This window comes from Mustela erminea, chromosome 6 (assembly GCF_009829155.1).
Source record: "Mustela erminea isolate mMusErm1 chromosome 6, mMusErm1.Pri, whole genome shotgun sequence".
Taxonomy (NCBI): domain Eukaryota; kingdom Metazoa; phylum Chordata; class Mammalia; order Carnivora; family Mustelidae; genus Mustela; species Mustela erminea.
Window position 1 is genome coordinate 90995140 of NC_045619.1, and position 25142 is coordinate 91020281.

Sequence of the window (25142 nt, forward strand, 5' to 3'; positions counted from 1 at the left end):
ACTGCACACAGGAAAAAAGTTCTATTGCTTCATTTCATTGTAGCTAATAATATGAACATTAAAATTTTTAAATCTTCAATTCCTTTACTATTCACATACTCTTTCTTTTTGTCTTGTTTCCCAACAGTAAATTTTGCTTAAAGAAAATAAAAAGCAGCATGAGAAACCATACAGTGATTACAGAGTTCATATTCTTGGGCATCTCACATGACCCACAGCCTCAGGTTGTAATCTTTATCTTTTTATTTATGGTTATGCATTAAGTATCACTGGAAACCTAACCATCATCATCCTCACCTTGATGGACTGTCATCTCAAGACTCCTATGTATTACTTCCTGCAGAATTTCTACTTCTTAGAAATCACATTCACCAGTGTCTCTATCCCCAGATTTTTGGGGGCTATCATGATGAATATCAATACCATTTCCTATAACAATTGTTTAGCTCAACTATTTTTCTTCATCTTCATGGGTGTTTCTGAATTTTTTCTTCTCACTGCCATGTCTTTTGATCGTTACGTTGCCATTTGCAAGTCTCTTCACCACCAGCATGAGCAAAAAAATCTGCACCCTGCTTGTCTTTGGGTCCTGGCTAGGAGGATTTCTTACCATTTTCCCACCGCTCATGCTCATCCTCCAGCTAGATTTCTGTGCTTCCAATGTAATTGATCATTTCTCTTGTGACTATTTCCCCATATTACAATTCTCGTGCTCAGATACATGGCTTTTGGAGAGGACTGGCTTTTACTTTGCTTTCGTCACTCTGCTCTTCACTTTGCCATTAATGATTCTCTCCTACCTGTGCATCCTTAGCACCATTCTGAGAATCCCATCTGCTAGTCAGAGGAAAAAGGCTTTCTCCACATGTTCCTCTCACTTGATTGTCATTTCCATCTCTTATGGGAGCTGTATATTCATGTATGTCAAGCCTTCAGCAAGAGAAAGAGCATCACTGACCAAGGGAGTAGCTATTCTCAACACCTCAATTGCCCCCATGTTGATCCCTTTTATTTATACCCTGAGGAATCAGCGAGTAAAACAAGCTTTCAGAAACTTGCTTCATAAAGTACTGCTTTCTAGAAATAAATGAAAATATGTATTAACATGAATAGATGTCATTGTGAAGATCCAATAAAGGAGAAATAAAATTTCAACTTCTAGATTATCCTCCAATATCCATATCACAGATACTTGCAAGGCAAAGCACTTTAATTTTTCTTTTAAACCAAAAGTAGCTATGTTATGTCTTTCTTTCAAACCCTCTGTAGGTTCTGTTTCCTTATTTAGTTACAATTCTATACAGAAAGGCAGTAGCTACAAAACATACCTAATTTTGCTGATTTTATGAATAATAAAAATATTGTATATGGTAATAACTAAAGGAATAAACAGTTTAATCAACTTACTCTAACGTGTTATTTTGTTACTGATATTGCAGCTTCTTTCTTAAAGTTATAAAAAATGAAATATATTATCTGCAACAACTATATTTTTTTTTTACAAAATATCTGCAGTGTTTGTCCAATTCCTCCCTTCAGGTATAGGCTTGAGTGTTTACTTTACAGCTTATAAATTATTTGAAGGTCATATATCTTCTATTTTGTAGTTATGCTTAAGGTACATGTTATGTCTTGTTTTATATACTTTCCTTGTTTACCTGTATTATATTTAAAAATATGAGATAAATGAGTATTTAGGCAGTTACCATTACACTCATGCCACCCGGAATTCTAATAGGAATTTCACAAATAATAATATCTCTTTTGTAGAGAGCATTTATTCTATGCCATATACTCAACTAGGTATGTCCTCAATCATACAGTATTTAGTTTTCAAAGCTATATGGCAAATTAGAGTGATTATCTCTTTTTCACAAATGTGTAAATTGAGAGGTTGAGTTTTTTGCCTGAGGTCTTGAGCTATAACAGCCAATATAATAACCTGATTTGAAAATGAAACAAAATAAAATGACTAAAAACTTACGCTTTTTCTATTTTACATTTTCCAAACTCTTATGGACCTGCATATATTGCTTAGCTTTTACTAAAAAGAGGCACAATTTTATTGGTGTTTTACACTCACATCATATCATTTGGGGATGATTATATTATCATGGTCTGGTCAAGGAAGGTGCCAATATACACTGGAACATTAATCAATCAAAACAAGAACCTCCTCAACTGACATTGCTGGTGAACAACAGTGAGAAGGAAAAAAATTATAAAGCACTAGCAGTATTAGAGTAGCAAAAATTCTTCTTGGAAGGCAGATTAAAGTTAATAGAGATGGGGTGTCTGGGTGGCTCATTGGGTTAAGCCTCTGCCTTTGGCTCAGGTCATGATTCAAGGGTCCTGGGATCAAGCCCCGCATTGGGCTCTCTGTTCGGCAGGGAGCCTGCTTCCTCCTCTCTCTCTCTCTCTCTCTCTCTCTCTGCCTGCCTCTCTGCCTACTTATGATCTCTGTTTGCCAAATAAATAAAATATTAAAAAAAACAAGTTAATAGAGGCAATGAAAGACTTGGTACAATGTGGTAGATTACCAATTTTTAAAAATGTCATGGTGTAAAGGCACTTTTGGTAGAGCTCTGAAGTATGAATTGAGATAACTTTTTTGGTAATCTCTGAAAAAATAATTTCTGTCAGTATGTTTTTTTCTCAAGAGAAACAGATCATATTTAGAATGGTTGTTTGTTCATTGTTATTTTTTCTGTCTCATTGCACACTGTCCCCCAAGCTTCTTTGTCAAATCTCAATTCTAATGTGTATTATGTTTTATATTCCTTAGTGTTTTGTGTGAAGTCTTGTTCTGGCAATTTTGATTCACTGAATTATTCCCTGTGAGCCATCCACAGAGAGAACAGATAAAACATTACGTAACTCATGCTACATAAGATCTGTGTAGAAACCACATCAGACAGTTTTAAAATACTTTCTGATGTTTTTTTCTCTTTCATACATTTCTCCTCTCTCACTCTCTATACTCAAGAAATAATAGGAAACTTAGGACAAAAACATTAACAATAGAAAGCAAAGAGGTACACTAAGAGGAAATTTGTTCAGGAATGCTGGTTTCCCTGGATTGCAATAATGCCAACTGCTAGTATTTTTTATGTTCTGGCCATTCTGCATGTTAGTGAGCCTGTATGAAAATCAGAGGTAAGTCAGACATAAAGAAGGCAATGGAGTCTCCCAAACTGTGTCATTGCTTCATTACTTCTCAGCTCAACTTTAAGTCAGATTAAATAGGATATATTGGAATTTCATTTTTCAACTGGATTTATTTTTAACAATGTAAAGGGATGTTAGTATATTTTGCTTTATTATATAATTTATTCAGTCTCAAATAAAAGGAAGAAATTATCATCTCTGTGGCTGTGTTTCTAATTGAATGGAGGTTATGTAGTACTTTCTTTAAGAGAACAGACTTTAATTTTAGGTAGTCTCTGATATATTGAACACTTGTTAGCTACACAAATATATCTAAGATACAAAACCACAGTACCCTAGTGCTTTGTTTGGGAACAAAGATAAAGTTCTATCAGGGTGTCATAAAAGTTAGTGAGATAGAATATAAAAGTCCTTAATATTTCATTTGAATATATAATGCCTTTGTACAATCACAGTTACTATGAATATTCTGTCCAAAGTTGGAAAACAATTCCAACTAAAAGAAGATAAATAAACCAGCTCTTCTTAAAGCATATTTAGTGCCACATGGTTTATACAGCACTTTCATTTATATTATTTCAATTAGTTCCCAAAATGCCCTTGAAATTTCACATCCATGGTAAACTGAGAAAACAGATGTTTAGGGAAATTAAGTACCATCTAAAGTCACAAATCCATTAAACAGCCCATTTGAATTTTTAGCCCATGTTTCTCTAACTGCAGAGCCCATAAATTTTTTGTAATAGCAATTTACCTTAGAGTGTCCCAAGTAAGAAATTAATAGGATTTTTCTACCATGATCTTGTTACGAGTTTATATATTTTTCCTTTTTTATTTGATTATTGATGACTAAATAGAGAATGGAACAGTGATATTTTCAGAATGAAACTTGAAGGTACTTTGTGGCCATCTTATTTAACAAATATGAAGTATTATTGCTAACTTTCATTTTGAATAGCTCAAAGAGTATGCCAAAAGTGTTCTTGATTTTAACCAAATGGGTGGAAAATAATTTAAGTTGAACCTAACCCATGTTCTTCCAGGGGAAATATGGATCTGTGTTCAGAAATAAAAAGATGGGCTAAATTCTTAGAGATATCCTTCATATTCTGCATGAGTACATCCTTGAGATGGCTTGAGGAATCATATGCACCTTGTTAACTATTGAGGATTTTTTTCTCCCCAAAGCCTGCTGAATGAATGAATGAAAACATCCATGTTGGCAATGTTGGTAAACATTAGGTGATGTTGGTAAATGAATATAGTCCATTGATTTTCATTAATATTTTTACATAATAATATAGTACGCTTCCCCCAGGTCTGTGATATTGGATCATCTCTTGGTAGAGTTGTTTTAAGCCTATATTCACTGATCCTAGAAAACTGGCCTTTAAGTACTCCTTTTCAATAATGCTCACATAAATGTTTCTGTATATATTAATACCTTCTTTCACAGCTCTTCATACATTCCCTCAAATGTTTCATCAGTAGCCAAAATGTGTAATTCAGTCAAGTTATTCTTTTTCAGAAAGAAAGAAGAAGTTAAGAAAGAAAGTTAAGAAAATAAAGAATAAGCAAAAAAAAAAAAAAAAAAACCTTGAAATAAGGTTAAAAATGCAGTGTATTGACACATTATTACCTATGGAAGAGTAATAATATGCCTTTTTAAAACTGGGGCGCCTGGGTGGCTCAGTGGGTTAAGCCGCTGCCTTCCGCTCAGGTCATGATCTCAGGGTCCTGGGATCGAGTCCCGCATCGAGCTCTCTGCTCAGCAGGGAGCCTGCTTCCCTCTCTCTCTCTCTCTGCCTGCCTCTCCATCTACTTGTGATTTCTCTCTGTCAAATGAATAAATTAAAAAAAAAAATCTTTAAAACTGTATCTCCAAAGCCAGTAAATTTAGTGCAAAAATTTCAATTTGGGGATTGAATTGAAATTCAATTCAAATGAAACCAAATATTGCCTATTTGATGAGAATGCATATTGTGGCTCCCAGGTGTTATGAGAAACTAGTGCTTCATAGGAAAAGCAAACCCTGATGAAGGAAGAGTATTGTTACTGAGCAGTGTAAAGTTAATTAAAAGAACACATTCTAAAGAAATTTAATGAAACCTACTTTGAAATAATGTTTAATGACGTTTTTTATTTTTTTTTTAAATTATATGTCAAAAAAATTGGGTCTTCTTCTACATGTCCTTTCTTATAAAAGAAAGGGAAAACATCTTATAAAACCTGGGTGGCTCAGTGGGTTAAGCCGCTGCCTTCGGCTCAGGTCATGATCTCGGGGTCCCGGGATCGAGTCCCACATCGGGCTCTCTGCTCAGCGGGGAGCCTGCTTCCTCCTCTCTCTCTGCCTCTCTGCCTACTTGTCATCTCTGTCTGTTAAATAAATAAATAAAATTTTTAAAAAAAAAAAAAAAAAAAAAAAAAAAAAAAAAAAAACAAAGACACAACCTATGTAACATGAAGCCAGGAATTGGGCACACAATAGAGAACTTCACCTGATGGGTGTTTGTGATGCAAGAACAAACTCAGAATGAATGAGTGAATTAAGTAGACAAATGTTTATTTTAAGCCCCCTGTGACTTCCAGGCACTGGATTGTGTTGCAAAGTCTTTGAGGTCAGACTTTTCCTAACTTTCAGACATGCACAGCATAGTGGGGAAGTTCACAGGAGGTTTTTAGCACAGATGTTTGTGGTTTGGGAAGAATCAGTCAAAGATTCATAAAATTTCCCCTGTAGATGAAAGCATGTAGGTTTTTTGCCAAATTCTGTCTCCAAACTTGGACCTCTGCTAATCCTCTCTTCGAGTTTCTTCCTTGTGTTTTCTCCTAGAAGTCTGGCAGGAGAACAACAAATAAGCAACTGGAGAATGAGAAACCGCACAGAACTAACAGAGTTCATCCTCCTGGGATTGTCAGATGACCCACAGCTTCAGGGAGTGATCTTCGTCTTTCTGTTCATCACCTACATGCTCAGCATCACTGGGAACCTGACCATTATCACCCTAACCCTGCTGGATTCCCACCTCCAGACTCCCATGTATTTCTTCCTCAGAAATTTCTCCTTATTAGAGGTTTCATTCACCACTGTTAGCATACCCAAGTTCCTAAGCACTCTGATTACAGGAGATAAAACCATTTCCTTTAATGATTGCATTGCTCAGTTCTTTTTTTTCATTCTTTTGGGAGTCACTGAATTTTACCTCCTGGCTGCCATGTCCTATGACCGTTACATTGCCATCTGCAAACCTCTGCATTACATGACCATCATGAATCCCAGAGTCTGCATACTCCTTGTCTTCTCTTCGTGGCTGATTTCATTCTTAATTGTATTCCCTGCACTCATGTTGCTCTTAAACCTTAATTACTGTACGTCTAATATTATTGACCATTTTACCTGTGATTTTTACCCCCTGCTGCAACTTTCTTGTTCAGACACAAAATTCCTAGAGATAATGGGATTTTCCTGGTCTCTGTTTACTTTAATGTTTACCTTGGTAATAATAATTCTGTCCTACATATATATCATCAGAACAATTTTGAGGATTCCTTCTGCTAGTCAGAGGACAAAGGCTTTTTCTACCTGTTCATCCCACATGATTGTTATCTCCATCTCCTATGGCAGCTGCATTTTTATGTATATTAAACCCTCAGCAAAAGACAGAGAGTCTCTTAGCAAGGGTGTTGCTGTGCTAAACACCTCAGTAGCCCCCATGCTGAACCCCTTTATTTACAGCCTAAGGAACCAGCAAGTCAAGCGAGCCTTCATGGACAGGGCAAGGAAGATTGTATTTTTCTCAAGCAAATGAAATGTTATGGTTTTACAAATTAGACACATTACAGGGCAATTTAAAATATACAAACACAAAATTTGAGCCACTTTTAAATCACAGTGGTCTTCCTGCTATCCTTATTCATTCTTTCCTTCTAAGAGTTTATAAGCACATTTAATATATTTCCCATTCAGATGAAATAACTTCGTAAGTTTTTCTGGTTCCCATTCTTCTGAAACTTTGATTAGTTGCAATGTCTTGATTATTAATTCTTTTAATTTGTAAATGTAATTTACTTTGCATTTTGTTTAGGAAAATGATTATCACGCAGAATGGAGGAGGCACTGTAATTATTGATGTGATATTTTCCTTACTCTATACAGAAAATATGATTTTGTGATTTTCAGTGATCTTTGTCAGAAATCCTTTCACCATCTTGCAGTTTCTCTAGGAAAAGAAATTCTTGAAACACCATATTATTTTTTGAAAAATGTGAAAGCTTTCATTTAAAAACCATGAAACATTGCTCACTAAATAGGGTGTGTTCATATAATTTATCTATTGTTAAAAAAAAGAATAGATATTTAACATATATACGTTTGTAGCTATGCTGCTAAATACATCTCCGTATTTCCAAAATCCATTATGACTCACTAGATATAGGTAGATATACAAGTAGATGCAGACATACATACACACACACACACACACACACACACACACACACCTACTGTAGAAAATAGTGAAGAAATACTGTCTTAGATATGTAGAATAAGTTCGATTTCTCTAATTCCATGGTGTAAGCTTGCTTTCTGATGATGCTGAAATTTATATAGCTCCTTTCTAGTTTTGGACTAGGTTGAAACTGGGCATGTGTCTAAATTATTTGATGCCTAAAAAGCAAAATCATTTAAGTTTTATATAAAATAAAATCTTCATAACAGAGCAAAATTTTCCATTTCATATAAAGTTAGAATTTCACTTTACTCCTCCACTCACTCTACTTAAGGTGTTAAGTGCCTAAAGTATTTTGGAAAGATGTAAGTGTGTTTCTGTATGTGTGTGTGAGAGAGAGAATGAAAGAAAATTATGGATACAATAAAGTATTCTAAATAATATAAACCACTATTTAGTAATAGAAAATATACTGTAATCCTAATTCATGCTGTACCTTTCCTAATGATTTCTGTGTAAAATATGCAACTGAGAAATACAGCATAGGAATTATAGAGAAGAAAATAAAATAAGTAATAGAAAATTGAAGGGTATTCAAAATATAATAGACAACTTATGAATGGTTTCTCAATTTCATTCTATCTGAAGTATATTTTGTATGTGAAAGAAGGCAAATAGTTGACAAAGTTAGGGTTTCTATGACCTCTCAATATATATTTTCCCAGAGGTAAATCAGGTGTCAGATAAATCTGGCATATATAATGTACCATATGGATGAGAATGAACCTTTCAAGCACACAGCATAATTAGCTATCAATAAATAGTAGTTATTATTATTAACATTGGTCTCTATAGTTAACTGCTATGGTTGTGAATAAGCACAAATTATATTTATAAAGTGGTGAGAACACTTAACTCGAGATTTACCCACTTGTATTTTTAAAGGCACAATATAGTATTGTTAACTGCAAGCAAAATGAAGTACAGCAAACAATGTTCTTCAACAGTATTCATCTTCAACATCTTGAAAACTTATCCTTCTTACAGAACTGAACTTTATACCAGCTAATAGCAACTCCCCATTGCTGACCCTGCTCCATCCTAAGATAGTTGCCATTCAACTCCATTTCCATGAGATAGACTGATTTTAACACCTCATAAAAGTGGAATCATGCATTTTTTTGTCCTTCCACTTGTTTCACTTAGGGTAATGGCCTCCAGATTCATCAGTGTTGTCTCATTTTTTTTTTTAATTTCTTTTCAGCGTAATAGTATTCATTGTTTTTGCACCATACCCAGTGCTCCATGTAATCCGTGCCCTCTCTAATACCCACCACCTGGTTCCCCCAACCTCCTACCTCCTGCCCCTTCAAAACCCGCAGATCGTTTTTCAGAGTCCATAGTCTCTCATGGTAAACCTCCCCTTCCAATTTCCCTCATTTTTAAAAGAAATAAAAATGGAAACCACCACACAATGATCAGAGTTTGTCCTGCTGAGCCTTTCTGATGATCCTGATTTCTGATTCTGATTTTACTCTGCCTATTTATCACAAACATGTTAAGTCACACTATCACAAACATGATAGTCAATGGAAACCTGACTATCATCACCCTAACTTTGGTGAGCTCTCATCTACAGAGGCCTCTGTATTTCTTAGCTAGAACTTCTCTTTCTTAGAAATTTCATTTACAATTACATGTATTTCTCGATTTCTGGGGGGTAATTATCACCAGGGATAATATCATTTCCAATAACAGTTGTGTCACCCAACTATTCTTTTTTTTCATGGGAGTAACTGAATTTCAAATTCTAATTGCCATGTCCCTTGATCACTATTATTGCCATTTGCAAGCCCCTTCATTATACAACCATCAAGAACACGAAACTCTGTAACCTGTTTATGCTATGTGCATTGCTGGGCAAGTTTCTGACCATTTTCCCACCACTTATACTGTTTTACTCAGCTGGATTCCTGTGTTTCCAATGTCATTGAACACTTTGCATGTGGCTATCTTTCCTTTTTGCAACTGTCTCATTCAGATACATGACTCTTTGTAGTAACTGGCTTTTGCTTAGTTGGGGTACTTTGCTATTTACTTTGGCATTGGTGATTTTGTCTTACATATACATCACATCTCCTAGTCAGAGAAAAACAATGTTTTTCTCTATTTGTTCGACTCACATGATTGCCATATCTATTTCCATATATGCTAATTCTTCTGCAAAAAAAAAAAAGGCATTAGTGACAAAAGAAGTAGCTATTCTCAATAATTCTGTTGCCCTCATGTTGAACACTTTTATTTACACCCTATTTACACACTTGTATTTACACCAAAAAATACACAGACCTTCCAAGATGTGGTCCTTGAAGTACTATCAAACAAATCAAAGTTTTGGGTAGTATGAATGAATGTTATCATGATGATTCAATAAAAGAAAATGAAATTTAAACTAATTTCTATTATCTTCTTATATTCATGTCACAGCTACAGGAAATGCTGAGCTCATTTGCTAAACACTCTTGATAACATAGATGTGTTAATAATGAATTATGTTAACATGATAACATGAATTGTGTCTTCCTTTAAAACTATCCAAATGTTCCATGTCAGGGATTTATGATTATGAATATAAAACTAGTAGTTATGGAATGTAAATCATTTGCCAACTATTTTGATTAATCAAAATGTTCTATCAAAAACACTAATTCCAAGAAATATATAGCCCCGTATTTTTTGCCACATTATTCACAATAGTCAAGATACAGAAGCAATCCAAGTGTATATTGACAGAGGAAAGGATAAAGATGTTGCAAAATATATAACAGAAAATTACTCAGCCATAAAAAAAAGCATACGAACCTTTTGTTCATATTTGTTGCCACTAGCAACAATGTGGATTGATCTAGAGGGTGTTTTGCTAAATGAAGTAAGTCAGACAGAGAAAGACAGATACCATATGATTTCACATATTTGGAATTGCAAAAATAAAACAAAGCAATGAGTAAAGAAGCAAACTAAACTGAAAGAGATCCATAAATACATAGAATAAACCAATGGTTGCCAGAAGGAGCGCGAGGGTGATGGGCAAAATGTGTGAAGGGAGTAAAATGTACAGACTTTCAATTATGGAATAAATAAGTCACAGGAATAGAAGGTACTGCGTAACGAATGTAGTCAGTGCTATTTTAATAGCTCTGAATGGTGATAGATGGCAACTGCACTTGTGGTGAGCACAGCATAATGTATGGATTTCTTGAAATGTTATATTGTACAAGTGAAACTAATGTAATACTGTGTGTCAAATAAACTTCAGTAAAAATATTTTATACTGTAATGACTTAAAGTCAATATTGTTTCAATTTATTTTAAATGATTTTCTCTTACTGATATAAAATTATTTTTCCTTTTAAAAGTTACCAGAATCATGAAATAAGTATCTACAACACCATTGTTTTTGCACACTATCTGTAGTGACTGTCCAATTCTTCCCATTCAGTTAGTAAACTTGGATACATATGTTACGACTTACAAATTATCTGAAGGTCATATATCCTATGTTTTCTAGATATGAAGTCAGGTATTACATCTTGTTTTATAAGGTCTTGTTATTTTCTGCATTATTTTTTATAAAAATATATAACAGATAAATATTTAGGCAGCCACTATATTTTTTTTATTTTTTAAAAAATGTTATTTATTTATTTATTTAAGAGACACAGAGAGAGAAGATGTGCATGGTCGAGGAGAGGAGCAGAGGGAAAGGGACAAGCAGACCCTGCTCTGGACATGGAGCCTGACACAGGGCTTGAAATCAAGACTCTGAGATCATGACCCAAGCAGAAATCAAGAGTTGGCCACTTAACCAATTGAGCCACCCAGGCACCCTAAGGCAGCCACTCTTACACCAACTGAAAGTTTGATAGGAATTTCATAAATAGCAACTCTTCTATAGAGAACATATATTTTGTGTCAAATGCAAGACAAGGTATGTTCCATGCCATATCATATTTAATCTTCACAGCTATATGACAAATTAGACATGATTATCCCTTTTTACCAATGTGTAAATTGATGTTAGATATGTTGAATGATTTTCCTAAGGTCTTGAACTATAACAGTCAATATAATAGTCCAACTTGAAAAACAACACAAAATTTTGTGTTTGCTCTCATACATACATATGTGTGTGTGTGTGTGTGTGTGAAATGCTGTAAGATCTGAAAATTTTGCATAGCTTTACTATAATAAGCACAGTTTTACTAACCTTATCTTATCTGTACATAATTATATTATTATAGTATTATATTATAGTCAGGGAGGGTACTAACTCTGAATATAATACTTGGCATATAGGAGGGGAGGAGAAGATGGTGGAGGAGTAAGAGACCAAAATATCATCAGGTCCATGAGTTCAGGTAGATAGTCATCAAACCATTCTGAACACCTACAAACTCAATAAGAGAAAGAAGAGAAAAAGAGCAACAGTTCTAGGAACAGAAAATCAACCACTTTCCAGAAGGTAGGAGGTGCAGAGAAGCGAATCCAAGGCAACATACAGGAAGATAGACCACGGGGGGCGGGGCTGGCCCCGACAAGTGAGAGAGAGCAACAGAACACAAAATTGGAATTTTAGAAGTCTATTCCACTGAGGGACATTGCTCTAGAGGCTAAGCTGTGCAGAAGTTTTGATCTTGATGAAGTCCCAATAGTTCATTTTTGCCCTTCCTTTTCTTGCCTTTGGTGATGTTTCTAGGAAGAAGTTGTTGTGGCTGAGGTTAAAGAGTTGCTGCCTGTGTTCTCCTCAGGGATTTTGATGGATTCCTTTCTCACATTGAGATTTTTCATCCATTTGGAGTCTATTATTGTGTGTGGTGTAGGGAAATTGTCCTGTTTCATTTTTCTGCATGTGGCTGTCCAATTTTCCCAACACCATTTGTTGAAGAGATTGTCTTTTTTCCATTGGACATTCTTTCCTGCTTTGTCAAAGATTAGTTGACCGTAGAGTTGAAGATCTATTTCTAGGCTCTCTATTATGTTCCATTGATCAATGTGTCTGTTTTTGTCTTGATGATGACAGCTTTGTAACAGAACTTGAAGTCTGGAATTGTGATGCCACCAACTTTGGCTTTCTTTTTCAACATTCCTCTAGCTATTTGAGGCCTTTGTGGTTCCATACAAATTTTAGGATTATTTGTTCCATTTCTTTGAAAAAAAATTATGGCATTTTGATAGGGATTGCATTAAACTTGTAGCTCACTCTAGGTAGCATAGACATTTTCACAATATTTGTTCTTCCAATCCATGAGCATGGAACATTTTTCATTTCTTTGTGTCTTCTCAATTTCTTTCATGAGTACTTTAAAGTTTTCTGAGTACAGATTCTTTGCCTCTTTGGCTAGGTTTATTCCTAAGTATCTTATGGTTTGGGGTGCAATTGTAAATGGGATTGACTCCTTAATTTCTCTTTCTTCTGTCTTGTTGTTGGTGTATAGAAATGCAACTTATTTCTGTTCATTGATTTTATATCCCGACACTTTACTGAATTCTATACAAGTTCTAGCAGATTTGGAGTGGTCTTTTCGGTTTTCCACATAAAGTATCATATCATCTGCAAAGGGTGAGAGTTTGGCTTCTTCTTTGCTAATTTGGATGCCTTTAATTACTTTTTCTTGTCTGATTGCTGAAGCTAGGACTTTTAGTATTATGCTGAATAGCAGTTGAATATGGTGATAATGGACATCCCTGACGTGCTCCTGAACTTAGCAAAAAAGCTGTGTTTTTCTCTATTGAGAATGATATTCGTTGTGGGTTTTTTATAGATGGCATGGATGATATTGAAGAATATACCCTCTATCCCTACACTTTGAAGAGTTTTGATCAAGAAATGGTGCTGTACTTTGTCAAATGTTTTTTTAGCATCTATTGAGAGTATCATATGGTTCTTGTTGTTTCTTTTATTAAGGTATTGTATCACATTGATTGATTTGCAGATGTTAAATCAACCTTGCAACCCTGGAATAAATTCCACTTAGTCGTGGTAAGTAATCCTTTTAATGGATCCTATTGGCTAATATTTTGGTGAGAATTTTTGTGTCTGTATTGATTAAGGATATTGGTCTATAATTCTCTTTTTTGATGGGATCTTTGGTTTGGGGATCAAGCTGGCCTCATAAAATGAGTTTGGAAGTTTTCCTAATATTTCTATTTTTTGAAACAGTTTCAGAATAGGAATTAATTCTTTAAATGCTTGGTGTAATTCCCCTGGGAAGCTGTCTGACCCTGGACTCTTGTTTGTTGGGAGATTTTTGATGACTGCTTCAATCTCTTTACTGGCCATGGGTCTGTTTAGGTTTTCTATTTCTTCCTGGTTCAGTTGTAGTAGTTTATATGTCTCTATGAATGCATCCGTTTCTTCCAGGTTATCAAATCTGCTGGTGTATAGTTGCTCATAATATGTTCTTAAAATTGTTTGTATTTCTTTGGTGTTAGTTGTGATCTCTCCTGTTTCATTAATGATTTCATTTATTCTGGCCAGGGGTTTTTCAATCTTTTTTTTTTTTTTTTTGAAGAACCAGCTCCTAGTTTTGTTTGTTTTATTGTTTTTTTTGGTTTCTATTTTATTGATTTCTGCTCTGATCTTTAATATTTCTCTTCTCCTGCTGTGTTTATGCTTTCTTTGCTGTTCTCTCTCCAGCTCCTTTAGGTGTAAGTTTAGGTTGTATACTTGAGATAATTCTTGTTTCTTGAGAAAGGTCTGTATTGCTGTATAATTTCCTCTCAGGACCGCTTTTGCTGTGTCTCAAAGATTTCAAACAGTTGTGTTTTCATTTGTTTACACACACACACACACACACACATATATATATATATACACACGTATATATTAGACTGGTGAATAAAACAGAGCCACACACTTGATTTTGGGTGATTTTGGTCTGTTAGAAAAAATCGCCTCCCAAAATTTTAAAGAAATATGTGTGTGTGTGTGTGTGTGTGTGTGTGTGTGTGTGTGTATACACAAAAATTAGGGTAATCATGATGAAGGGATAGAATATGACCATTTGCTCAGGCTGGAGACTAAAACAAAGCCCTGTGCTAGATTTAGGGTATATTTTGATCTATTGTAAGAAGTTGTATCCCAAAAATTTTTAGAAGAAAAACTCTATATGTATACAAAAAGTAAAGTTAGATACAGTGAAGGATAAAATATGACTATAATAATAAATGTTCAAAAGATTTTTTAAAGAAAGGTATTGTTAAGATAAACTAGTTAAAAAATGTTAAAAGAGGAAAGAATAAAAGTTAAAAAATCAGAATAAGAAAAAAATAAAATTAAAATATTTTAATTAACTTTGCAAGTCTAAAGAATCATGGGGAGAAAGCCATGAATTCCATGAATTGCTTTCCCTTTTTCTGGAATCCATTGTTCTCCTTGATCAGTGAGCTTTTTCTTGGCTGGATGTTCTTGCTGATGTTCTTGCTGATGTTGTAGTTATTCTCAAGTGTCTTTGCCCAAGGTGGAATTGCATTACCCTTGCCAGGGGCTGCACTAAATAATCAGCTCGGGTTCACTTTTGGGAGCTTTTGTTCCCTGAATGCTTTCTGTAGAGCTCTGGAGGATGGGAATGAAAATGGCAGCCAACCAATCTCCTGTCTGGAGGAGCCAAGAGCTTGGGGCCCCACTCCTCAGTGTGCCCTCAGAGAAAAGCACTCAATCACTGCCATCTCCATTGTCTCCATCCATCTCAGGGTTCACCCAACCTATGACTGAGTGTTTCTGTCTCTGGCAAATACCCCATTTGGAGTCTCCAAACCCAGCAGATTCCTGACACTTTGCTCTTCTGGGGGGGTGGGGGATGTCTCCCTGGATCTGCCACTTGTGGAGGCCCTGCTCAAAGAACAGTGGCCTGACCATGCCACAGATCACAGTTTAAGGTAACCTTGAGCAGAGAGCTCAGTCCTTGGATCTGTCTCTGTAGCTGGCTTCCCTGCTCTAACATCTCCACACTCTGCTACAGTCAGACACCCTTGATCTTTCTGTGACCCTGTGGGACCTGAGACAACACTGTCCCCATGAGGGCTCCACTCCAACCTAGCCTCCGGAGTGATGTCCCTCAGTGAAATAGACTTTTAAAAGTTCTCTGTTGCTCTGCCGCTTGCCAGGAGCTGGCCCCTTCCACCATGATCTATCTTCCTGTCATTTTGGATTCACTTCTCCACAGGTCTTACTTTCCAGAAAGGGTCAATTTTCTGTTTCTAGAATTTCTTCTCTTCTTCTCTTTGATCTCCTGTTGGATTTGTAGGTGTTTGGATGGTTTTATAACTATCCAACTAAACTCCTGCAACCTGGTTTGATAACTATCTAACTGAACTCCTGTGACCTGAACAGCCTGCTACTCCTCTGCCATCTTGACTCCTCTCCTAGAATCTTTTTAAATTTTCATCTTTACAGTCATATTCCATCCCTTCATCATGCATACTCTTATTTTTCTGTATCTATATATACATGTTCTCTCATTCAACTATTCTTATCTGGATAAAATCATAAGGCAGAAAAATGCACCCCCCCCAAAAAAAGAACAAGAGGCAGTATCATATGCTAGGAACCTAATCAATACGGATGTTAGCAATATGTCAGAACTAGAGTGCATATTGAGGATTATCAAGGTGCTAGCTGGGCTTGAAAAAACCATGGAAAATATTAGAGAATCCCTTTCTGGAGAAGTAAAATCCCTTTCAGGAGTAATAAAAGAACTAAAATCTAATGAAGTTGAAATTAAAAAAGCTATTAATGAGGAGCAATAAAAAAGAGACACTCTTACTGCTAGAACAAATGAGACAGAAGAGAGAGTTAGTGACATAGAAGATCAAGTGATGGAGAATAATGAAGCTGAGCAAAAGAGAGGAAAACAACTACCGGACCATGAGGGGAGAATTCGAGAGTTAAATAATACCATAAGATGAAACAATACTAGAATAATTGAGTTTCCAGAAGAAAAAGGGGGGGGGGGAGAAGGTATATTGGCGCAAATTATAGCAAAGAATTTCCTTAATTTGGCAAAGGGAACAAGCATCAAAATCCAGGAGACACAGAAATTACCCCTCAAAATCAATAAGAATAGGTCCACAGCCCATCACCTAATGGTAAAACTTACAAGTCTTAGTGACAAAGAGAAAATCCTGAAAGCAGCCTAGGACAAGAAGTCTGTAACAAACAATGGTAAAAATATTAGATTGGCAGGAGATTTATCTACAGAGACCTGACAGGACACAAAGGACTGTCATGATATATTCAGAGCACTAAATGAGAAAAACATGCAGCTAAGAATACTATATCCAGCTAGGCTATCACTGAAAATAGAAGGAGATATAAAAAGCTTCCAGGACAAACAAAAACTAAAAGAATTTGTAAACACCAAATGGACTCTATAGGAAATAGTGAAAGAGGTCCTCTAAGCAAAGGAGAGCCTAAAAGTAGTAGACCAGAAAGGAACAGAGACAATATACAGTTTAACAGTCACCTTACAGGCAATACAATGGCATAGCATGTCTAAATTCATACCTTTCAAAAGTTACCCTGAATGTAAATGGCCTAAATACCCCAATCAAAAGACACAGGGTATCAGAATGGATAAAAACACCAAACCCATCAGTGTGCTCTCTACAAGAAACTCATTTTAGACCCAAAGACACCTCCATATTTAAAGTGAGGGGGTGAAAAACAATGTACCATGCTAATGGACATCAAAAGAAAGCTGAGGTGGCAATCAGTTTATCAGATAAATTAGATTTTAAGCTAAAGACAGCAATAAGAGATGAGGGAGGACACTATATCACACTCAAATGTCTGTCCAAAAAGAGTATCTAACAATTTTAAATATCTATGCCCTTAACATGGGAGCAGCCAACTAAATGAACCAAAAAATAACAAAACCAAAGAAAAACTCAACAATAATACAATAATAGAAGGGCACATTAACACCCCCCTCACTGAAATGGACAGATCATCCAAGCAAAATATCAACAAGGAAATAAAGGTCTTTTACTGACACACTGGATGACATGCTGGATGGACATCATAGGTATATTTAGAACATTCCATCCCAAAACAACAGAATACACATTCTTCTCTAGTGAACATGGAACATTCTCCAGAATCGATCACATCTTGGGTCACAAATCAGTTTTCAACTGGTACCAAAATACTGGGATCATTCCCTGCATATTCTTTTCCCATTCTTGTTATCATTCTATATTCAGTTCTTTTGAATAATTTATTTGATACCTACTAGCTTGGAGAGCCACTTTTATAGAGATGTTTTAGTATATGATAAAAATGTAATGTTTTCATATAAGATTAAGTTGTCTCAGTATTTTACTCAGCAAAGGAAGAAATGGAAGATTCTATTCTTGAGAGAAATCCTGATTTAGTAAATTCAGGAAACATCCCCCAAAAGCTGTGCACATTTAGTTATTTTCTCATTTAGATTATATGCAAAATATTTCATGTGCTTCTGGCTGATTTCTTATGCCCTTTCTATCTCTTTGGGCATTATCCCAAAAGTTTCTTGTTCCAATATTGGTGCAACTGTTTTAACATTTGTACAATCCTTACTGTATTTCCCCCTAGGTCCTTGTTGGCACATTTAATTCACTGAAGTATTAGCTCTGAGACATAGGCATATATGGTAAATAAAACATGTGCTTTATGCAGGGGAAAATCCACATAGAATCTTCTTCCAGAAAGGCCCAAAATAATTCCAAATCTAACTTCTCTTCACTATTTTTGCTTCCATAGCTACAGTGAAAAATGTGTAAAAGAATATTGGCTATAGAAATAAAATAACTCCAATGTATTTAGAAAGGCTGATTTTTAAAATACTGAATCTCTTAACCTAAAACTGAAATAGTTATCAATTTCCTTTTTTTTTTAACCATTTCAACCAGCTGATGATTGTCATTTATGTGACAAATAGAGGTAAGATTGTAAAGTTGTAGCCAGTGGAAAATTTCTTTTTCTTAGCATTGATTCATTAATGTTTACCTTAACTTTTCATTGGAATACATAGAATAATTTGGGTTTCTTATGTCAGCTGTATTTATCAAAGATTATGAAAAATGAGTACATTACCTTACCTGCTTGTCATAATAATTTATTCCTCTATTAATTTTCATAAAACTATTGTCACTCAATTTGATCTTCCTCATTGAATACAGTTTAATAAATAGTAAATGCTCTGGTTTCAGGCAGAAAGACTTAGGAATTCCAATTCTACTATCAACTAACATCTGATGTCTGATCTTGCTTATTATACTTAATCTCTTTCATTGTCAGTGTCTTCAAATTAACAGAGATAATGCATACTGAGTAAATGAGATAAGTGCATATAGTCTTTCAATCTCAAAAATGGTTTTGGTGGGTTTTTTGTTGTTGTTGTTGTTGCTGTTGCTGTTGTTTATTTATTTATTTGACAGACAGAAATCACAAGTAGGCAGAGAGGCAGGCAGAGAGAAAGGGGGAGGTAGGCTCCCTGCTGAGCAGAGAGCCCGATGCAGGGCTCAATCTCAGGACCCTGGGATCATGACCTGAGCTGAAGTCAGAGGCTTTAACCCACTGAGCCACCCAGGTGCCCCAGTTTTGGTGTTTAAAGTGGGGCTGTATTCCTCAAATATGTTCATTGACTTTATTTTTGGGAGAATAAAGATAATATTAACCACTGTCTGGGAGTACATTTTATAAAAATTCTGTATAATTTAATTTTATTTTTTCTTAAATTAGCCCTCATGATTATTCCATGACATATTATTCCCACTTTTAAATGAAGGAAAAACTAAAATTCAGAGAGATTAAGAGAGATTAAGTAATTTGTCCAAAGTCAGAATACTATAATGTGACTAAATTGCATTTTTAATCCATTTCTCTTTGAAGGCAAAGCCCACAAATGCCCCAACAATATCACTTATTATAAGTAAATATTAAGTTCTAATGCTTTATGTTTTTTAAGAATTCCTTTCCTTCTTTACATTAAAAATTATCCCCAAATATAGATACCTAGTTAACAAATTGAGATAATCCGGATATATGTAGAATATCTCTCTGAAAACCTACAGATTTTGAGAGTAATTTATATGATTACTGCTTTTCCTTTGTTATTCCTATTCATTCTGGTTGATGCTTTGATATGATTTGGGATCCAAATTATCCCTTTCTATTTAATTTTTTTTTTCCCCAGGGGACTCAGGGAAACAAAATTCTGAACCAATTTGAGGAATATTCTGAGACATTACTAAACTAATAATCTGAAAAAAAAAAAAAAACCTAAATTGGTTTTCCATGAGATTTTTTATATTTAGTCACCATGAAGTTCTTGCATGACATTAACTATCAGCAAACATGGTCAGGAATGGAGTGAATCGTTCCAGAAAAAAAAGTGGTTGCTATAAAACCAAATTGTTACTCAAGATACAACATTAAACCAATATTTTGTTCTCTTCTTTGACAAATTAGCCTCACATCTAAATCTAACACCAAGAAAAAAGAGTATCATGTGAGAGAGAAAGAGAATTGGAAAACTGTGTACTAATTTGTGGGTGAAAATTTCCTGAAAATATGTATTCACAACTTTCTTTAAGGAGTTTTAACTTATGAAGAGAGAATTTAGCACACAGAATTAAAGAATTCTCTCCTTTTAAATTAAGAGGAGAGTGCAGGGTGATAAAGTTAGTTTCCAATTATATTGTGGAATCATGGTGCTCTTTACTACTTCTTCTAATTGTTACAAAAGTAAAGAAAACAATCTCTTCATCTTTAGTAGGTTTTAAAAATTCTTTTTTTTAAATTGGACTATCTGGGGAATGCTATTGTTCTTTTTTCAAAACATATATGGAATGGCAGAAGTGTCCTAAAAATCATTTCCAGTATTTTATTTAACAAAATAGCAAATAGTTGTTTATATGTTAATTTTCACTTTCAATGAAAGACACACTTGATTCAACAATTAGATATCCATGATAGAGTGGAATTCATTGAAAAGAAAGGAGCAAATGGGACTACAAATCTTGTGAACATAAGTTACATGTGACTGGGTAAAATAAACATGGATAAGTAGTTAGGAAGGAAAACTTGAAATGATGTTTTAGAATCTTGGATATATTTTTAATCACTCTACCAAAAACATCAGAAGACATAACTTAACAGATCAACAAGGGTACTCACAATGTTAATTATAGAGGATTGTTTATTGAGAACAATGACTTTTATGATTGAAATATCAATCATACACTAGAATTGCCATAAGTTTGATTACAAAATATGTCACTGTGATGTCTGTTTAAAAGCTCTTCAGCCTGCTTCCTCCAGTCCTGAGAAATAACAAAAGAAATGTTCATTTCCTGTGACTTTCATAAGCTTTCCTGGTAGCATTGGAATTTGCCTTAAATAACCAACAGCAATATTTTATTTGCTAAACAGTGTGAAGTGAGTAAAAAGAGAGCTCAGACATGTAAGGGGAAGAAAGAGCAAGAAACTTCACAGTATTATGATGTATTATATACCAGTAATAAAAAATTCTACATCTTAAACTAAATATCCTATTGCAAAACTTCCTTCATGACTCTGAATTGAACACTTTACTATTTAGTGAGAATGCACAGAATGAGGGATATGATAATGGACTGGTTTGATTTACTGAGAAAAATTTAGCTTCACTTTAAAATGCATTGTATTATTATTGTTATTATTATTCAGGAAAAGAATATAAAGGGATTTCATGTGCTGTCTTATCCTATACTCCAAGGTATTGGCATAATAAAGCTTCTATAACTGAATACTCATGTAGATAAAAGGAAAAATATAAAATTATAATATGGGATAGAAAGCAGAATTCATATATAAAGAATAATACCACCAACATTTAGATAGATGAAACTCTGAAGGAAAAAATGTTCTATAAAATAATTTTCGATATAAATACATTGTTTCTTTAGCCCATGAATGTGTAGATCAACCTGCTAATTGCTCCCGTGCCTTCTGTCAACTCTGTGCTCTCTATAGTCCGAGGACATCGTGTCAAAGAATTCATTAACTGTGGCTTCAGATAAGGCATAGGAGGTTGGAAAAGAAGATTGTGAACCAGAGTAAAAACTTGGGAATTTTGTCACAGTGTTAAAAATTGAACTTCACTGACTTTCAAATTTTGGTCACATCCCCATTTGAGTGACCTTCCTCCAAACATAACGTCTTTTCTATGTTATACTTCTAAGTAATAATGCTAATACTAATACTAATAATACTAAGTAATAATACACCTAATTCATGTGACAGAAATGAGGAAATGAGACAATTTGTGGTGGTAAGAGGACAAAGATTTTCTCAATGGGAAGGGAATCCTTCAGGGAATTATTCTGAAGAGTCAACAGGAAGCATTCATTTCTATTTCAGTTATCAAATATCCAGAAAAACCTAGGTTAAAATTCCTGTTCTTCTCATGTAGGGTATGTATTGCAAATAATATTTTTAAAAATCTTTTAAGAATCAGTTCCCAATCAGGGAAATGAAGGTTTTGTGAAGAAATATTCTGTGTAAAACAGAGTGTGGCACATGGCAAAAACTTACTTTAAACATGTCACCTACTTTTATTATGTTGTCTTGAAGTTCTCTTACATTAAATTAATTAAATTAAATTAAACTAAATAAAACTAGTTTACTTCCAGAGACCAATTCCAGTGGCTTCCCATATGTAATCCCCTTTCTCTAATCCTTCTGTTTGTGTTTTCTCCTCTAGTCTACACAAAGGAAGAAAAGAAATGAAAAACCACACAGAACTAACAGAGTTCATCCTCCTGGGATTGTCAGATGACCCACAGCTTCAGGGGGTGATCTTTGTCTTTCTGCTCATCACCTACATGCTCAGCATCACTGGGAACCTGACCATTATCACCCTTACCCTGCTGGATTCCCACCTCCAGACTCCCATGTATTTCTTCCTCAGAAATTTCTCCTTGCTAGAGGTTTCATTCACAACTGTCAGCATACCCAAGTTCCTGGGCACCCTAATTACAGGAGATAAAACCATTTCCTTTAATGATTGCATTGCTCAGTTGTTGTTTTTTGGTTTGTTTGTTTTGTTTTGTTTTTGTTTTTGTTTTTCTCATTCTGTTGGGAGTCACTGAATTTTGCCTTCTGGCTGCCATGTCCGATGCCCATTACATTGCCATCTGCAAACCTCTGCATTACATGACCATCATGAATCCCAGAGTCTGCAAACTCCTTGTCTTTGCCTCTTGGTTGGCTTCATTCTTAATCATATTCCCATCACTCATGCTGTTCATACAGCTTGATTACTGTAAGTCCAGTGTTATAGACCATTTTACCTGTGATTATTTCCCCTTACAACACCTTTCTTATTCAGACACAAAATTCCTAGAGACAGTGGGTTTTTCCTGTGCTGTGTTTACTCTACTGTTTACTTTGGCATTAATGATTCTGTCCTACATATATATCATCAGAACAATTTCGAGGCTTCCTTCTGCTAGTCAGAGGACAAAGGCCTTTTCCACCTGTTCATCCCACATGATTGTCATCTCCATCTCCTATGGCAGCTGCATTTTCATGTATATTAATCCAGCAGCAAAATACAGAGTGTCTCTGAGCAAGGGTGTTGCTGTGCTGAACACCTTAGTAGCCCCCATACTGAACCCCTTTATTTACAGCTTAAGGAACCAGCAAGTCAAGCGAACCTTCATGGACAGGGCAAGGAAGACTGTATTTTTCTCAAGCAAATAAAAAAAGATAATAGTCTTGTCATAAATTAGAGACATAATCAAGAACAAGTAAATAAGAAACAGGGCCCGACCAAGTTCTATAAATATCCATGTAGTCTCACTAGAGTTCTGTTTCATTACTTGTATTTCTATTACCAGCAGTATACTGAGGATATTTGAGAAATACTGTGAAATACATAAATACATATGTAGATATATGTCCAAATATCAAATATATTTGAGTATATATATATTTCCACTTAAATTCCAATCACTTTTTCATGCATTTCCTTTCATTTGAGATAGTCTTTTCACTCTGTAACTATGAGACTGACCTCATTTCCTTCTTATAAATATTTTTAAATACCAATTATTTCACAATAAAACTAAGAAAATCAAAAAAGACAAAAAGAAACTGAAAGATCAATGAGTTAAATATTTTTTTATGATTTCCCCAGGAAACATTCTTTCAAAAATATTGTCATGTTTAACATTATTATTATTTTACTATACAAAAACTGTAAATATAAATTATTCTTACTGGAATATTACATGTACTATCCTCTCCATATGATAGCTTACTTAGTAACTATGTAAAAAACTATCATTAAGAAAGTGATGTTATTTACTCTTTTTGAGAAGTCTCAAAAAGTATTTTTCAAGTATCCAGTTTAAAATTTTCTGTGCCATATAATTTACCAATTTAAAATACAATTATGAAGTCACACTTATTTATGGAAAACATGAGGTAGCCCTTATTTCTAGCAACTCCTTGATTAACACATAAACCATATCGGTTCTTTAAAAAAGTCTGAAGACATAAATATTCCTAGATAACAAATATGAGTACGTTTACTGTTTCTTAGCAGTGTATTAATTTTTTTAAAGGTTTTATTTATTTATTTGACAGAGAGAGAAGTCACAAGTAGGCAGAGAGGCAGATAGGGGGTTGGGAAGAAACAGGCTCCCTGCTCAGCAGAGAGCCCAACATGGGGCTCCATCCCAGGACCCTGAAATCATGACCTGAGCTGAGGGCAGAGGCTTAACCCACTGAACCACCCAGCGCCCCTTAGTAGTGTATTTAAATGCCTGATGTTAAACTGCTCTTTTTGATAATCAGTACTGAAGATTATAAGTTTCTCATACCTTTTCTGGCTCTTTTGATATAATACCTTACAAATACCTTACAAATGCACCTTTGCATTTAGGTGCAAATCATGCAAAACCTTATTTGTTTCATGATATACTTTGTTCATAGAAAAATCATTTTAACAATATTCAGTTACAAGCTCAATATCATTGTATTTGTTCAGTACTATACTGGATGTTCTATCCAGGAGACTAGCAGGACAAGCACCAATGCATTTACTAATATTGGAAAGGAAGAAACAAATAAACCTTTCTTAGCAAATCACATGATTTTTCCTCCTAAGGCCTTAGTGCATTTACATTAGAGATTCTTAAACCAGACACACTCCTCTCCCAGATATCTGCATGTCACCTCAATAAGGCCTCCCCCAATTTCTCTACATACAATTATAGTAGCCCCCCCACTTCCAAGGTTTTTCAGTTTTCTCTTCCTTTACAAAATAGTTATTAATTTATAAAAGACCCTATAATTTAGGAATCTATCATGTTCATTGCTTATTGCCTGTTTTCTCTCACATCCCTCACCCTAGGAGAGCAGAGATCTCGGTCTCCTCTGCAGACAAAATGCTGTGGTCCCTGCAGCAGGGTGCAGGACTTGACTAGATGCTTCCC

The 25142-nt window shown here is 34.9% G+C and overlaps 2 protein-coding genes and 2 pseudogenes across 2 annotated transcripts; all 4 read left to right on the forward strand.

The window, feature by feature from the left end:
• The first annotated feature begins 158 nt into the window (after positions 1 to 158).
• LOC116592468 lies at positions 159 to 1091 on the forward strand (annotated as a pseudogene).
• Positions 1092 to 6038: 4947 nt separating this feature from the next.
• On the forward strand, positions 6039 to 6977 carry LOC116592470 (olfactory receptor 6C1-like). Its single transcript, XM_032345660.1, has one exon. It carries the CDS (start codon positions 6039 to 6041, stop codon positions 6975 to 6977), a length of 939 nt encoding a protein of 312 aa, XP_032201551.1.
• A 2218-nt stretch (positions 6978 to 9195) lies between these two features.
• On the forward strand, positions 9196 to 10018 carry LOC116593577 (annotated as a pseudogene).
• A 12406-nt stretch (positions 10019 to 22424) lies between these two features.
• LOC116592471 (olfactory receptor 6C1-like) lies at positions 22425 to 23403 on the forward strand. The gene is made up of 2 exons (XM_032345661.1): positions 22425 to 22722; positions 22763 to 23403. Exons 1-2 carry the CDS (start codon positions 22425 to 22427, stop codon positions 23401 to 23403), a joined length of 939 nt encoding a protein of 312 aa, XP_032201552.1.
• Positions 23404 to 25142: the final 1739 nt, after the last annotated feature.